Genomic DNA, 15,600 nt, shown 5'->3' on the forward strand with positions numbered 1-15,600 from the left:
AGCTGACATACTGTGGAAGAAGAAGGTGAAACTGGAAGCACTGGGCAGGGTATGATTATGGCTCCCCCAGGAGTTCATGGAAGTGGCGAGCAGCGGGGGGTCCTGGGCCTGGCTCGTCTCCTGGCCCCGGAAGCACAGGAAGTCCGAGGCGCTGTGGCTCAGTAAGAAGTCGCTCTTGCCGTAGCGAAGATGCAATTTCCCAGCTTGGCGGGCCCAGTAGAGGCAGAAGTGGTAGATGCCCCTGGGGTCAGGGAACTTGAAGACTGACTGGTTTGCCGGGAAGGGGGCGTGAATTGTGAGCGCCTCCTCGGAGTTCCTGATGGAGAGGCGCAGCTCATGCACCTGCTTGTAATGGAGGCTGCTGATCTGTGTCTGGTTCCGCTGGCCGCAGAAGCGGAAGTCTTCCCGGTGGCCGCCCCCATGGGCACCTGGAGAGGTAGAAAGTGAAGATGGATCCAGAGCAGTGGCCAGACAGGGGCCTGGGACAGGCAGGCCAGAACAGAGGAGCCAATGCCTGAGACCCATAAACATTCCAAGGAGCTGTATAAAAATGTGTGTACTGGGCCCTCCCTGGTAGTGCAGTGGGTTAAAGCACAATGAGAAGCTAAAGCCACTTCAGCATGAGTTCGATTCCCACCCAGGAGCTGACCCACATGGTGCGGCAGACCTCTCCTGACCTGCCCGCTGCTCCCCTCAGCAGTGTACTTGGCCAGTCAGCCTGTTCTGCTCCCCGCTCTGTCTCTGGTGAATCCTCTCACTGCCCCACACCTCTGGCCTGTACCCCAGTTCTGTATGCATAAATAAATAAATCTGTAAAAAAAAAATATGTGTGTACCCTACTCAAAAAAGTATGGGCTTGATCTCAAAATATGAGAAGAAGCAATCTAACATCAATAATAACTTCAAATACAAAAGCAATTTAATAGCAATAAAGTATTCCATGGGGCCAGGTCTGCCGTGGACAGTTGCACAGGCTGTGCATTGTGCAAGGATGTCACGGCACAGAGAGGCGTCTGTGGCTCCACCCTGCCAAAAGACTAGTGGATTCCTTTTTTCCTCAAAGGTACAGTCCATTTTCTAAACTGTCTATATACCCTTGCCTCCCGATGGGCTAGGGGGTGTCCTAGATTGGGAGGAAGGTGGCATGTAGCACACAGTCCAGGGCATCCTGGAGAAAGCCTACCTTGAACCAGGAGGAGCAGGCCCAGCAGCAGCAGGGCGATCTGCAGCAGCACTTGCGTGGCCATCTTCCTTCCTGGAGTCAGCCTGGGGTGCCCGCCTGGAAGAGGTCAGGGATGTCAGCTAGGGGCCTGCCTGGCAATGGGGGGCTAGTGGAGCATGACTACAGGATGTGAGGGGCCAGGCAAGTATGGACTTCCCAGAGCTGCCAGAAGCAGAGCGTTAAAAGGCAGCAATGGCCCAGAGTCCAGCTTGGCTCAAGGCTGACTTCACCCCTTGCTTGCTGTGTGACCTTGTCATCATCATCAGAACAACCTTCTGGGCCCAGCAGTGATGGGGTGATCTTAGCTAGAATCTCATGGAGACAGCTCTATAGGAGCTTTCCTGAAACTGCCACCACTACCCTTCTTCTGCCAGCCTGGAGAAGATGCAGGAAAAGGGGGGGTCTTGGAGTTATCCCCTAAGTACCTCAACATCATCATCCCAGAGACCCAGCTCAGAGGACACAAGCTTTAGGAAGGCTTCCCTAAGTCTTCTGCAGTCAGTGAGGGTTTCTTCTGGTTCCCACCACTGACCTGGACAGGGAGGGGCATTCCCTCCTTAGCCAGCCAAAGAAACCCTGATTCATCTCTGTGGACAGATTCTAGTCATCCAAGTTACTGGACAAGGTTGGCCCCTGGACACGGGATGGAAAGGGAATGATGTCGCAGCGCCCTCTACAGGAAGAAGGAGGGAATGACACTTCAACATGACCACTAGGGGGAGCCAGTTCCCAGGGCGTTGGGCAGCTTGGACGGGGGTGAGGGGGATACTCAGTGTGGCCTAAGTGGTAGAAGGCCCAACTACCTTCCCCCCAACTCTTATGCACTTCTGACGCGGGCCCTGCCCCAGCCTCTATTAGCTGAGCACCAACTACCTGATCCAGCCCCACACCTGTCTTAGTGCTCATTCCAATGCTATGAAGTAGACCCCGTTGTTGGCCCATTTCACAGACAGGGAACCTGAAGGCTAAAGGGTTTAAATGACTTGCCCAAGATGACTCCAAAGGCCTGGCATTTTCCCCACTGGGTCAAGTCTGTAGTGCCTGACAGGGAACTTGTTTGCTTGGTACTCTTAAATGGATGCCAGGTGGCTTTGTGCTCACTACTGCCAGCCACCCTGTGACCAAAATGGGGGTGCTGACAGTCACGGTGGGGCATCCTCATCTTGTGGTAAATTGCATTTGGGCATGGTAACATGCAATTGTCTGCCACAAGTCAAACAATTTGGCAACCTGGGGACATGTGAGGAATCTGAGTTTGGGAAAGAAACCAAGGAGGGCTTCCAGGAAGAGGTGACTTGTAACAGCCTATTTAAGGACAGAATTAAAACAAAGAATGTTCCAGTCAGGCATTCATTATCTTCTTCCTGGGCAGGGAAGGTCCAGGCTCCTATGAGCCAGTCTCCAGCTAGAGTCAGTCTCCTCTGTCCCACCATCCATTATGGATTCTCAATTTCTCAAGCCTCATCAGTCTGTTCAGTCAGTTGGGCTCAGCAGCATTCATCATCCTGTTCTGCTGGCATCACAGGACCCACAGAAGGATGTGAAAGTGTTTTAGAGAATGACCACTATTTCCTAGGTTGATATCTTTAAGGTTTCATTCTGCATCCTTTTGAAAATCCTTCCCACCACATCAGGCCAGACGGAACGCCCCACATCCGGAGGCAGAAACACATCCTTCCTGGAGCGTTTCTTTCCTTCTCCTTTCTGCCAGTCACTGTCTAAATGTCACTTACTAGGAGCAGGCCCTTGCCCTGACCAGTGCTCTAGATCCCTTTGAGAATCCGGCCCAAATTCCCCCTTATTCAGTATTTGCATTTGAGGCCCAGAGAGGGCCAGTGACTTCCTGGCATCACACAGCAAGCAATGATGGAGTTAACTTGAACCCACCTACCTCTCTGGTCCACTGACTTCCAACCTGAGCCACCACTGCCAACAGTCATGGCCCTTCCACAGGACAGAGTCACTCATGTGCCTCAGCCCCCCTGGGTTAACCTTTGGGCAGAGACAGGGAGTGAACGCCCCGTTACTAGAGGAGCACACATGAGGTTGTACCACGGGGCAGTCCGGTGGCAGAGATTCAAACGCAGACCAGGGGACAGCTCGTTAGCTATGTGTCCCTGGCTGAATTAATCACCCTCTCTGGGCCTTACTTTCCTTGACTGTAAATAGGAAAAAAAATCTAGGCTACTTCAAAAGTTGTGAGTTAAATGAATTGATTAAAGGAATCAGCGCCTGTGAAGGGCTTGGAATGCGCCCTGGGGTCAGCTGAGTACCTATATTCTCTCTGACCAGCTCATGTCTGCCCCTAGCCCAACGCCCCCCAACCCCCACACACCTACCTACCACAGCCTCCTACTCCCTGCCCTCCCTGCCCCCCCCTTCACCCCTCTGCCCTGAGGAGCACCTTGACAGGAAATTCTTAGCGCATGAAACTTCCTTTCCGGGAGCAATGGGAACACTGAAACCCCACCCAGAAAATTCCCTCCTTTCAGCTGACCCAAGGCTGTCCCCAAGGTCTTCTGAGGAGCTGGAGAACTGGACTGGGGACAGGGGATTCCAGCCCTGGTGGGGCAGTGGAGGGCACTGGCCTGCTTGTCCTCTGGCATGCCCCCCCACCACCACTGGGAACACCTCCTCTCACATAGCGGCCTCCTCCAACTCCTGCCCAGGCTGGTGAAGCCCACATGGCCTGCTTTGCACCCCCCCCATCCACGCAGCCCACTCGGGCGCACTGCCAGTATCCACAACAGAGGTCACACACTCTCAGCACCCCCAGCAGAGCTGCAGAAAACGGGGATATGACCTGGGTCACCACAGAGCTCCATCAGAAAGGAGGGGCCTGCACTCTGGAGGTTGAGGCCCAGAAACAGGGGCCCAGACATAAACCTCCACACGACACGCCCACAGAACATGATCCCGGACTCTGGAGCGGGGACTCAGCTTTGGCACCCTCAGACGGGCCACTGGGCTGCAGGCCAGACTGACACAACACTGCATGAGCCAGGGCTGGGGGTGCTTGAGAAGGGCCATCCTCTCAACAGCACCCCAGAAATAGCCATGCTTCTCCATTAGCACCTGGGCTCCTCAGTCATGCTCTGAAGCTGCTCCTAAGATGGCTTGCTGTTTTACAGATGGGGAAACTGAGGCTTGGCAAAGCTATCTGTTCCTAGGTAGCTCTCCACCACAGTGGAGCTGAGATGTGGGCTGAACTGGTGGAGCAAAGGCCCCCTAGCTTTGAGAGACCACCCCCAAGGAGAGAAAAGGGGAGCAGTCAAGCCCACAGGACATGCAGACTATTCCAGCCTAGAAGAGAGGACTTGGGGGGCCAAGATCCCCCAAGGAAATGTCCCCTCCAGCTCCTTCCGGAGCCACTACATTTGACCTCAGGCCTTCCGTAAACACAAAAGGAGAACAGAACAGTCCAGCCCAGTGTGACACAATGGGACACCCTCACAGGGTCCCCAAGGGCCCAGCGGAGCCGAGCTGGCCAGGGCTTGTCCAAGCCGAATCCACCCATTTCTCCCAGGACACCTGGGCCAGGGAAGGGGCTATCGCCCAGCTCAGGCCCAATCCTGCCAGCCTCCCCTGGGGGGGGGGGGCCGGGCGGGGGGCAAGGGAGGCCATGGGCAGGGGACCTCCTGCTCACTTTCTCCCCAGGGCCTGAGTCACTTCCTCTGCCAGCCGTGTAGCGCCACGAGTCACTTCTGGCCAGCTTCGGACTCCTGGAAAACCCATTTCCTCAGAGGATGGAGTGGAGTGGAGTGGACAGGAGCTGGCGCCCCTGGGCTTAACCCTTCCTGGGCAGGCGCTGCGGGAGACGCCCCATACCTGGACCCAGGCCTTTCCTTCTCCACCCCCACAGCGTGGTCCATGGACTCAACACCCCCGTCAGCCCACGCCCTGGAGGTGCCTGCACGGAATGCCTCATTCCCTGGGGCAGCTCATCTCTCCAGACAGACTGTCTGTCCGCCCACCCCACCAGAATTCACTCCCACCCCCCGCCTGCCCTGCAGCACCACGCGGAGGTGGGTAAGTGCCCAGACCCACCTGAAATGAGAACCACCCAAGGAGACGGTGAGAACGCTGGCTACCGGGCCCCTACACGGTCCGATGCTCCAGGGCTGGGAGCCACATTCACCAGCGTCCTACTGACTGGCATGACTTGGGCCTGGGAACCCCCAAGCTTGGGACAGCCCACGACCCTGTTCCAGGAGCCCCAGAGGGCTGGGCACCAGCCTGGGATCCCCCTCAAGGAAATGGCAGCCCAACGGCGGATCCTGTTGCCCAGTCAGGACCCTGTTGCTCCTCTGGTGACCGTGACAATGACATGCCGTGCTCCCCTGTAGGGCCCCTATGCTCAGTGGGGCGCATGGGGCATTGGAGAGCAAGCCAAGAGGAGGAGGTGGGTGGCGCCAGGGACGGGAGCCAGAGAGAGGCGCCCCCTGGGGCCCTGCGGGTCTGAGCTGGTCTTGCTCTCCTGGGAGACAGAGAGGTCCACTGGCCTGCGCCGGCCGGCAGGGCCACTGCTCGCCCCGCCCTGCGCTGGCCTCCCCGGGAGGGGCGCACCCAGCTACCCGCTGCCCCTCTGGCCCTGGGCAGAGTCAGGAGCGGACAAGGAGCAGTGGATGAGGACAGGGCCTTGGAAGACCGGGTGCGCCCTGAGTGCAGACGTGGTGTGCCAGGGTGCTGGGCTGCAGGGGAGCCAGGAGAAGCAGGAGGGGCTAGGAGCAGCCTTTAAGGAGGTGGCCCAGACAGACCTCAAGGTCCCCCAACCCAACTGCGTCACAGAGGCGCAGGGTCCCAGCTCTAGCACACCTCTCCGCAGAGAGGATCCTCCACCAATGGTTGATCTGAATTAGGAACGAATCAAAGGAGGGGCCTGTCAGAGCCCGGTGGGCTGCTGGCCATACCCCCTGCCCACCCATCCCCCAACCTAAGGCTCCCTGGGCATCCTTTGTCAAGTACTAAGTGACTGTCCCTTCCTCTGTCATGGTCCACAGGTGGGTTCTGTGGCCCGAATTAGGGGAGCCCCAGGAAGGGCATTCTGGGATTACCGGGCAAGCAGAGTGACTTCAGGTTTAAGGAATTTTTCCACAATTAAAAATTAAAAATTAAGCTTGCTGCCTGGCCCTGAGGCTGGAGATGCCAGGCCTCACCTGCTCACCAGCCAAGGCACCTTGCATTCTTGCCCCAGACTGCTGCAGGGCAGTCCATGCCAGGGCAGATCCCTGCAGCTGGTGGTCCAGCCAAGTGCTGGGGCCAAGACTCCCCCTGCATGCCCAGACAGCCCTGGCCCTGGGGGGCCCCAAGGAAGGGGAGAAGAGGGGCTCCCTGCCAGCCCAGGTGGAAAGGGCCTCTCTTTGGGAAGGACTGTGAGTTCTAGAGACCCCCCACTCTGCAGACTGCTCTGCTGGGCACAGAGGGCTTGCTTAAGAGGCCAACACAGTCAGCCAACGGGGTGCCTCCCTCTGAACCTGTCACAACCGGCCCTGCTCCCGGGGTGCCAGCCTTGGGCTGTGTCTGGGACGGTCCCAGCGCCTGGCACCTCAGGCCTAACTATCCTCCCGCACCCATGCCTCCATGCTCCAGCCCTGGCCACCTGGCAGAACACCAGATCATGGCTGGGCACAGCCATAAAAAGTACCTGGAATCCAAGACAAGGGGGGCAGCCTTGGAGCTCCCCTTTAGCAGGGGCTCAATTTGCCCTGGCATCTTGCAAAGGATTTGCCACAACTTATATTCCGTCCTTACCGGAACAGTGAAGCAAATGCTGTTATTATCCCCATTTAGAGAAGGAAGCTGCTAACCGAGCTCACACAGCCAGCGAGTCGACACTCCGGGACCCCAGCCCCAGGGCCTCCCAAGGTCAAGTCCAGGTTCTCATCATTGGGAAAGGGAGTCCTTTCCCTTCCCCGGACTGTCTGTCTCCCTGTCTCTACCGTGCTGGAGATCCCTTCCCAGGGCACTGTCCAAGAAATGCTAGTGCCCAAGGGACTAGTGTTCTTGGTCATTTGTGACCCAAGGGCTCTGAGAAGTCCTGAGAAAGGGGCAGCGGGGTTTGCTTGGGCTTGGGTTCCTGGCCCAGCATTCCAGTGCACCTACTTTTTTTGTAATATGGACACCTATTATCAACATGAAAAACAAGTTCTCTGAAATCCTGACACTTGTGGACAGAAGCCTGAGACCAGCATCCCCACTTCTGCCTCGCCCCCCCCACCCCCTTCCCCTTTGACTTGTCCCTTGGGCCATTATCCAGGCTAAACTAGCTGCAGGAGCCATTCAAGGCTGTTCCCGGGGCAGGTCCCCCAGGGAGACCGGGGCAGGTCCAGCTCTTGGGGAAGGAGCACTGCTGGCCCTGCTGGCCATTCTATTAAAGCCAGCACAGCCAGCTGGGTCCTCAGCCTCACCTCAAGCAGCTGAGACACTCAGGATGTTGGAATTAAGGGGGGCAGGGGGTGCAGAGGGTGTGGGGGAGAGATAGAGAGGGAGAGAGAGTGTTGATGTAAGGATACAGAGATCGTAGGAGCTGAGAATCAAAGCCTGTTTAAAGCTGAAGGGAGGTTGAAGAGTTCCAGAACCTACAGGAGCAGGGGTTTAGGAGACCAGGTGGGACTGGGGAACCCAGTTCTCACAAGCAGCCCAGACGCTCAGGTGCCAGACCAGGGACAGTCGCAGCTCACGGCCAAGTCACCTTGCCTCTGAGGAGCCCCTGATGCCGGCCTTGAGGATCCCGGACATGCCCTGTCCACCTGCACAGGGGCCGTGGATCCCCAAGGAGGCAGCACGAGTCAGATGCATGTTCTAGAACTGGCTTTGCAGCTAACTGGCCCTGGTGCCCCGGGGCCAGCCTGCCTATCTCCAGGCCTCCCTTTCTGCCTATTGACTGTGACCCCGACCCTGGCCCCCACTTACTCTGGAGTTCAGGACGCTCCAGGCCTCCTCCAAGTAGAACAGGCTGCAGCGTGCCAAATGTAGGTGTGGGCTCACCGCCCAGCTGGCAGCATGGGCCAAAGAGGGCACTGGGCTGCCCGCCCCCCCCAGACCGGCCCTCAGACGGCAGGCAGCAGGCAGCCCTCCACTGTCTGGCTGAAGTTCCCTTTCCCCATCGGCGCTCCCACACTGCCCAAGGCCAGGCCTGCAAGGTCAGCCAGTTACCTTCCTGCTGGCTTTCAGGAGATTGCATTTGGCTATCTTGGGTCTGGCAGAAGGCCCATCTCTGGGTGCAAGACGCTTAGCATCCCCAAGGTCGGCCACAATTCCCCCTTTTTACTCACCCTCCTCCTCTAGGTCCCAGGTCCCTGGCTGAGGAGTGGACTGGATAGCCAGGCATCCTCCCCTAGGAGGCTGGGGGCCTGGGAAGGGCGAAGCACCGGTCCTCCTGGGAGCTGTTGGCATTGCCCAGGAGCCTGCCCAGGCACTTCCAGCCGCCTGGAGCCCTGGGTTCCCCCTCCCAACCCTCCACAGCAGGCTTTCTTTGACAATGAGAGGGAGGACACAACCCAAAGTAATTTTCAGGTGGTGAGAAGGAGGAGAGGGGTTTCAGTGTGGGGTGTTAGGTCCTCCCTCTGACCACTTCCTCATCATTTCTGGAGCTGCTGTCTGTTCCACCGATCAACTGACTAGGGTGGTCACCTATGACTCCCCTAGGGTCCTGTGTATGACCCAGTCCATCAGGTAACTGTGGGTGTTGCGGAGAAGGGGGTGCAGAGGGGATAGAGAAGCAGAGACAGGAGAGAAGACAGAGAGAAGAAGAAAGAGGAAGGAGTAGGGGGGAGAGACGGGGGGAGAGGAAAAAGGGGAGGAGGAAGGAAAGAGGAGGGGTGGAGGAAGAGGGAGAGAGAAGGGAAAGGGGAGAGCGTGGGATATGCCCCCACCCCCACCCCCGCAGGAGGTGAGGGAAGCAGGACCAGGAGTGAGAGACTAGACTAAATGGAGAGGGGGATGTCGGGAAGACTTACCTGGACTCCTCCAACAAACCAGGAGGAGGTAAGTCGCAGAGTGAGGGCGCGAAAAGCTTGCTTTGTTTGCTGCAGTGGGTGGCTGCGGTGGTAAGTCAGTTACTCCCGAGTTCCAGAGGCTGGAGGGGGCTCAGATGCTAAGCCAGACGCACCTGCACCTCCTTCCCTCACCGGAGCCCCAAACAAAGGGGGCAGCTGGCAAGACGGGCTGCAAGTACCGCCAGCCCGCCAACCAGGGGGAAGGGGCGCAGGTGACAGCGGCCCCTGGCAACCGTTTCCCTGGCAACCGTTGGCAGCTACCGGGAACTACTACGTCACTGCCCAGCTCAATCCAACAGTGAGGCCCCCTAACTTGACGGACACTCAAGTCCCCCAAACTCAGATACTGACTGGGACAGACAGGGAACAGGCAAGAGGGAGGCAGGAGTTTGGGATGGAAATTTATGGAGAATATTAATGGGTATCTGCCGGCCTAGGGGGGGACCTCAAAGAGCCAGAGCTCTCACTTTCTCAAGAGCAGTTCAACAACTGATTTTTACGTGAAGGCAATTAAATTTGCTTTTAAAGTGAAACCTTTGCAGAAACCAGTGGGAGTTACCCCTTGACCAAAAATGCTGCTTGTCAGCTGCCCCTAGAGGCTATCACGCTGGCGTGAACCTCAGCTCAGGCTGGGCACCCTCTAACTTCCACCATGGGCTGCAGCCTGCAGCGAGCAGGGAGCTCACACCAGACTTCCCTGGAAGTGGCTTAGGGGCCACGCCCCCTCTCCAGATCACCACTCCCACCAGGAACCTTCCTTCTGGGTTAGCCTTGGGGTGCGTGGGTTAGCCTGGATTAGCCTCAGAGCTCCCTGGGAGCCCAGAGAGACTCAGCCCCTCTGTTCTGTGCCCCAGAGTAAGCAGCAGTCCAGGGAGGGAGAACAGAGGCAAAGCTTCTAGAACTGCTCTTATGAGCCCGGGCATATCAGAGACCAGAGACCCATTCCTCCACTCCGCAGGGTAGCCTGTCCCCCTCTTAGCCAGGAAACCGAGGCTCAGGATATAATGTGACTGGCTCAAAGCCACCTAACCGGTAAGGGAGAGGCAAATCTCTGAGGCATCATGACCCAGTGTCCGCGGGATGTTTGAGTAACCCCCAGTCACCCCTGAACATTACATTGTGTGGTCTCCAGAGACAGGGTGCAAACCTCCTCCCAAAGAAATACATCCTCTTCACCTCTATAAAAGTCCATCGTGGCCACTGAGTCAAAGGGAAAAGGACATCACAGCCAAGAGTGGCCGGACAAGGTGCCCGAGAAAACTAGGTACAGGGGTCCCCACCGAGGTGACAGCTCCAGACCAGCAGAAGAGCAGGCCAGGGCACTTTCACGGGGTGCTCCCAGAGTGGGGAGTCCTGGGGATCACACTCCTAAGGGGCTGGGGTGCTTTGGGACGGGTGCCGAGGCCATGGGAAAAGCAGCAGGGCCAGGGGGCCAGGGGGCCAATGTGCCCTGCACCCCACCCCGCGCCTCCCCCACGTGGGCCAGTGCCAGGAGCCGCTGCGGCTACTCTACGAATCCACTATTGTCTCGCTGCCGTGCCCCATTCAGTCACTATTTTTGGCCCCCGGAGGAAGAGGAAAAGAAAGCAAAGAAAGGAGTTGCTGTTCTCGGTGGAACCTCAGCCAGGAAAGGAGCCCAGAGCCTGCTGGGCCAGAGAAGCAGCCACTGTGGATTAAAAGATCCTGCTCTCAAAGGGGCTGGCAGGGGGCTGCCGGTGGGGAGACAGGGAGAGCGCATGTCACCGTGGGGCACCCCTGGTGTTCACACACACTGGCAAGACCCAGAGAGAGAGAGGCACTGCCCCCGAGACCTGCTGGTAGTGTCTGAGCATTTGCAATAAAATTTCCTCCTGCAGGAGGGAGGGAGGGAGGAGGGGACACAGAGATGGGGGGAGGGGAGGGAGGGGATAGATAAATAAAATATGCTATAACCCAACCCCAACCCAGTTCATTCTGCTTACAGAGAGGTGCGCTGTCTCTCTCAGAGGCAGTGGGGGTGGGGAAGGCACCTGTACAAACATACCAGCTCCCACACACTGTGTGAGAAGGGCGGGTGTGAATGGGAGATGTGAATGGGTGGCGGAGGCCCAGAGGCAGCAGGATCAGAATAGCAAGCTGCTGGTGCTGAGCTCCTCCAGCTTCTGCCACCCACCTTCATGCACCTTCATGCACTCTCCGGCTCCAGTCTGTCCTCAGACACACCCCAGGGCCTTTGCATGCCCTCGCCCACAACGCAGCACATTTTCTCTAGCACCCTGGCCCTGACTGGCTCCTTCTCAGGCCATATTCCAATGTGCTCTCTCCCACGACCCCCCCAGTCAGAGCCACGCTCTCCCCATCCGTCACCCGATCTTGTTAAGGACGAAGCACTGAACGCCTGCAAGACCCTGTGATTTGCTGGTTAACCTGCTCTGTCTTGGTCTCCACTTTTGTCTCCAGTAGATGCCAAGCGCCGGGACTGCTAGTTAAATAAGAGTGAATGAGACCCGGGGGGCTGAAGCCCAGCTCAGGTTCCCAGCCTCTTCCCAGTAGAAGCGAGTCCCTGCTTCTGTAGTTGCCATGTCAGAGTGACCCTCAAGGCAGGCACTCGGCACCGAGCCGTGTCAGCGGGCACCCTGACCCTGCAGGGGCGCTCAGCGCAGGCCGGGAGGCTAAGCCCCAGCCCAGTGCTCCACATGCCGCCGAGCCGAGGTTCCGACAAGTCCTCCAGAAGCCCAGAAGTGCCCCCCTTTCTGAAACTACAGACCTGCTTCCCAGAGGTCCCATCTGAGTGGGGATCACCAAGCCTTGGGGCTTGCTCAGTTGAGGCCGTACCCAGCCTCGCAGCCCTGGGTGGCCTGCTGCCCAGGGCCAAGTGAGGAGGGGCCTGGAGGGGGTGTGCCAATGAAGGGGGGGTCATGTCCTCTCACGACAAATACCAGGTTTCTATCTGGGGTCCCTGAGATGGAGTGAAGAGAAGAAATGGCTTGTGCCTGTGGTCAGGAAGGATCCTGGGGTCTTGGAACCTGGGGGTAAGTGTACCCCGAGCCCCCAGACTCACAGGATGCTGGGGCACAGACAGGAACCTGTAAGAGCGTGAGCCACATGGCGCCCGCCTGCCCTCCCCAATGCACTCGGTGTGCTATGTGGAGGTGCTGCGATGCCCACCTCACTGCCGAGGAAACCGGCTCAGAGAGGTGAAGTCACTTGCCCAGGGTCACACAGCTGGTGAAACTGGCCTGAGCCCAGCTCCACACATTCCTTTGCCTAAGTTGCAGCCATGTTCCCCGACTCTGGCCTCTCCGGGACACAGGGAAAGCCACACATTTCACAGAGGTGAGCACACAGGCCCGGGGGGCTGGTGGACAGGCCTGGGCCTCACAGTCCAGCAGCAGACGCAGGCCCCTTCTCCTAAACTCTCAGGGGAACACCCCTGCCCCTAGACAGCAGCTTCCGGTTCTGGTATCCAAACCCAGGTGGGAGAGCAGAGGCGGTGCTCTCAGGTCCCTTGGGCGGGGTTGGGGTGGGATGGGGGGACCTGCTGTCCTCCCCACCCAGCTGGCATGCACCCCCTTCCAGGCGCCAGGGCCTCAGGAGCTGGAGAGCAGGTCCCCTCACCCGTCCCATCCAGGCTGGGTGCTTAGGTGGCAGCCCATGAGGTCGATGACTCGGGATATGTTGAGTTTGGAGGAAACCACAGGATTCCTGCTCACCTGGCCGCTGCCCATGGCTCTCGAGAGGCGGGGCCCGGTGCACGTGTGTGGGAGAGGCATGAGCGTGCAGGAAGAACACCCTGGCCAGGTGCAGCTGGATGGGGAGAGCAAGGGCAGCACCGGCTTCTGGACGAATGGGAGGTGGGTGTCCCCCTCCCCAACTTTGCCATCAGCTGCTCCCTCCTACTGCAGTCCCAATGCCCCCACCCCAGTCTCCCTCACCCTCTGCACCGCCCATCCCATGCTTGCATGGGCTCCTAGAGACGACGGACTTCCAGCGAAGTGCAGCATGGTGCAGGAAGGCTAGGGAGAGGGTTTCTGGAAGGAGGCCCACCAGCCTGCCTGACAAGGGTAAAGTGGCCAATGCTTAAGGGGCTTGATACCAAGGCAGAGTGTGAGAACTGGGTGCCGCCTCTGCCCCCCGCCTCCCGGGCCAGAAAGGGTCCGAGCTGCAAGAGGCTGTGAAGGGCCACGTGATGCTCAAGTCCTCTCTGCAGCTTCCCAAACTGATACCCTCAGGGACAGGGAGCTCACCCCCATGGGGCCGGCTCCGGGACAGGAGGTTACTTTTACTGGCCAGGACCTTGGACCTGTCGCCTCATCTGTGAAACCTGGAGGAAGATTCAAGTCTCTGAGCACCTGCAGCCGCCAGGGCTGCATGAGGGATTATGTGGGCAGTGAAGCCTTACCCACTGGGAGTGGGGGTGGGTGATGAGTAGCCGGGTTGGGGGTGGACACGAGCTCAGACGGTGACACAGCCCGAGCAGCAGCAGGCACAGGGGCCAGACCCGGAGTGACTCAGCTGCCCCAACCAGCGACTGGGGTTCACCCCTCACACTTGTTACCATGGCGGCAGGTGGGCCTGGACAGTTGGTGCACACAGTCAGGGTGCAGGGTACTAGCCACAGAGCCACACCCCGACGGCCAGACCCAGCCAGAGACCCAGAGAGGCCGCCCAGCCCCCCACAGGCCAAGGGAATGCAGAGAAATGACCGCAGAGGACAGGCACCAGCCCAGCACGAACCCAGGCCCCCCTGCAGGCCCAGGACCATGGCCAAGTCAGCCAGGCCCTCGCGTGTCAGGGAGCTGGAGGGAGCCCCAGTTTGGGACAGCTTCTCAGGCCAATGGGTCAGGGTCTCATTAGATGGGGCCTTTCCAGTGCTATCATGGGAGGATAGGGCCAGGACCCCAGGGTGAACTCACTGCTGGTCCCCAAGGGGAGGGCATGGTGGGAGCCTGGCAGTACCCATGCCATGCTGGGCACTACACTCAGCACGGGCCATTTACTTGCTTACTTAATTCCCTTAGGTGCCAGCACCATCCCCATTTAAAGATGAGGACCATCAGGCCCAGAGACGTGAGTACACCTGCCCAATGTGGCACAGCTGGTGTGGTTGCAGCAGGTTGCCCCAGGGCTGCCACTTGCGCCATCTCAGCTGGGGGACAGCTGAGCCGGGTGATGGAGAAACAAAGGCCCAGGGCAGTTGGGGAGGGGTGTCCACTCCTCGGCCCCTGCAGGATGTGGCTATCTCAGCCCGTCAGACAGGGTCATGTCTAAGTTCTAGAGGTCTAGATCTCTTCACCCCCATTCTACAGCCTAAGTTAGGAGACTTAGAGAAACGAAGCAGCTTGCTCAAGGTCACCTCAAGGATTTGTACCTTATTCTGCTCCACTGCCACGTGACGCTGAAACAAGACCTTAGCCGAGGCTAAGGGATGTTAAGTGCCTGTTTTGCAGCACTGACTGCCCCAAATTCCAGGCAGGGGTGTCGCTGCCATCTCCCCGGGTGGGTGAGGACACCGGTATCCAGGTGGCTATGTCCCTGGGGGCCCCATGGGGTACTCTCCCCTTGGGGCTGAGAGAGACAGGCCTGGGATTCTGGGCAGAGGCAGCAGAGGCCTGGGGCACAGCGAAGTCCCGTGAGGCAGCTCTGGTCTCTCCCTGCTTCTCCTGCTGGACTTTAAGTGGCCCTGGGCCTGGGAACCACAATGGAGCCATTAGCTACAGAAGGGTTGGTGTTTCGGGGGGGTGGCACTGGGCTGGCTGTTGGAGAACAGCCCCCCCCGCCCTCCCATGCCCAGCCAGCTCCCTCCAATGCAGAGGTTGCCATCGGGCCCAAATTCTGCCAGTTCCTCCGCCTCAGCTTTTATCTCCGCTGCCTGGAACTGCCAAGTGTGGCACAAACCGCCTGAGCCCATGCCAGGCAGGTCCTGACCGCTCAGCCAGCTGGTCTCCCTGCCGAGGCACGGCCCAGCGGCAGTGGGGGGGGGGGAGGGGGTAGCTGTCGCGCCCCAGCCAGAGCAGCCCTGCTGTCCCAGAGGGGAAGGCAGGAGGGAGTCCCCCCAAGTCCTGACAGCTGCTGTGTGCCCAGGGGATGCAGTCTCCATGCAGGCTAACATTGCTCGGCCAGCGTGGGGCCAGCTCTTTTCCACACTGATGCACGTAGCGGGCCCTGGAGTAGATGTTACTGTCATCCACTTTTCCCAGGCAGACGCCATACCACCAGGGAGGGACAAAGTCGGGGTTGTCCCGGGCAGACGGCCTTACTATCGCTGCGGGCCAGGCTCCCCAGAGGAGTGTGGTGCAGGGAGAGGGTTCCATCTCCCCCAGACCCTCGCCTAGCCCTGTTGAGAAACTGCAGGGCTCCCTGAGGGCCTCAAGGAACTCCCAATGGGGCGAGGGGGCCACA

The 15,600-nt window shown here is 58.8% G+C and overlaps 1 protein-coding gene across 5 annotated transcripts in view; it reads right to left on the minus strand.

The window, feature by feature from the left end:
* The window catches only part of ADGRG1 (adhesion G protein-coupled receptor G1), a 28,505-nt gene that overhangs the window by 9,925 nt on the left and 2,980 nt on the right, over positions 1–15,600 (minus strand). For 3 of the 5 annotated variants that reach the window (XM_012730668.1, XM_012730665.1, XM_012730669.1), the window contains exons 2-3: positions 1,184–1,279; positions 12–428 (exon numbers count right to left, since the gene is read on the minus strand). In XM_012730668.1, the coding sequence (XP_012586122.1) occupies positions 12–428; positions 1,184–1,247 (481 nt within the window). In that variant the 5' untranslated portion in view covers positions 1,248–1,279. Of the gene's footprint in view, positions 1–11; positions 429–1,183; positions 1,280–9,180; positions 9,263–15,600 lie in introns of all 5 variants that reach the window. The other 2 variants (XM_012730666.1, XM_012730667.1) reach the window with 1 other exon arrangement.

This window comes from Condylura cristata, unplaced genomic scaffold, assembly GCF_000260355.1.
Source record: "Condylura cristata isolate star-nosed mole 26May11 unplaced genomic scaffold, ConCri1.0 scaffold00028, whole genome shotgun sequence".
Taxonomy (NCBI): Eukaryota; Metazoa; Chordata; class Mammalia; order Eulipotyphla; family Talpidae; genus Condylura; species Condylura cristata.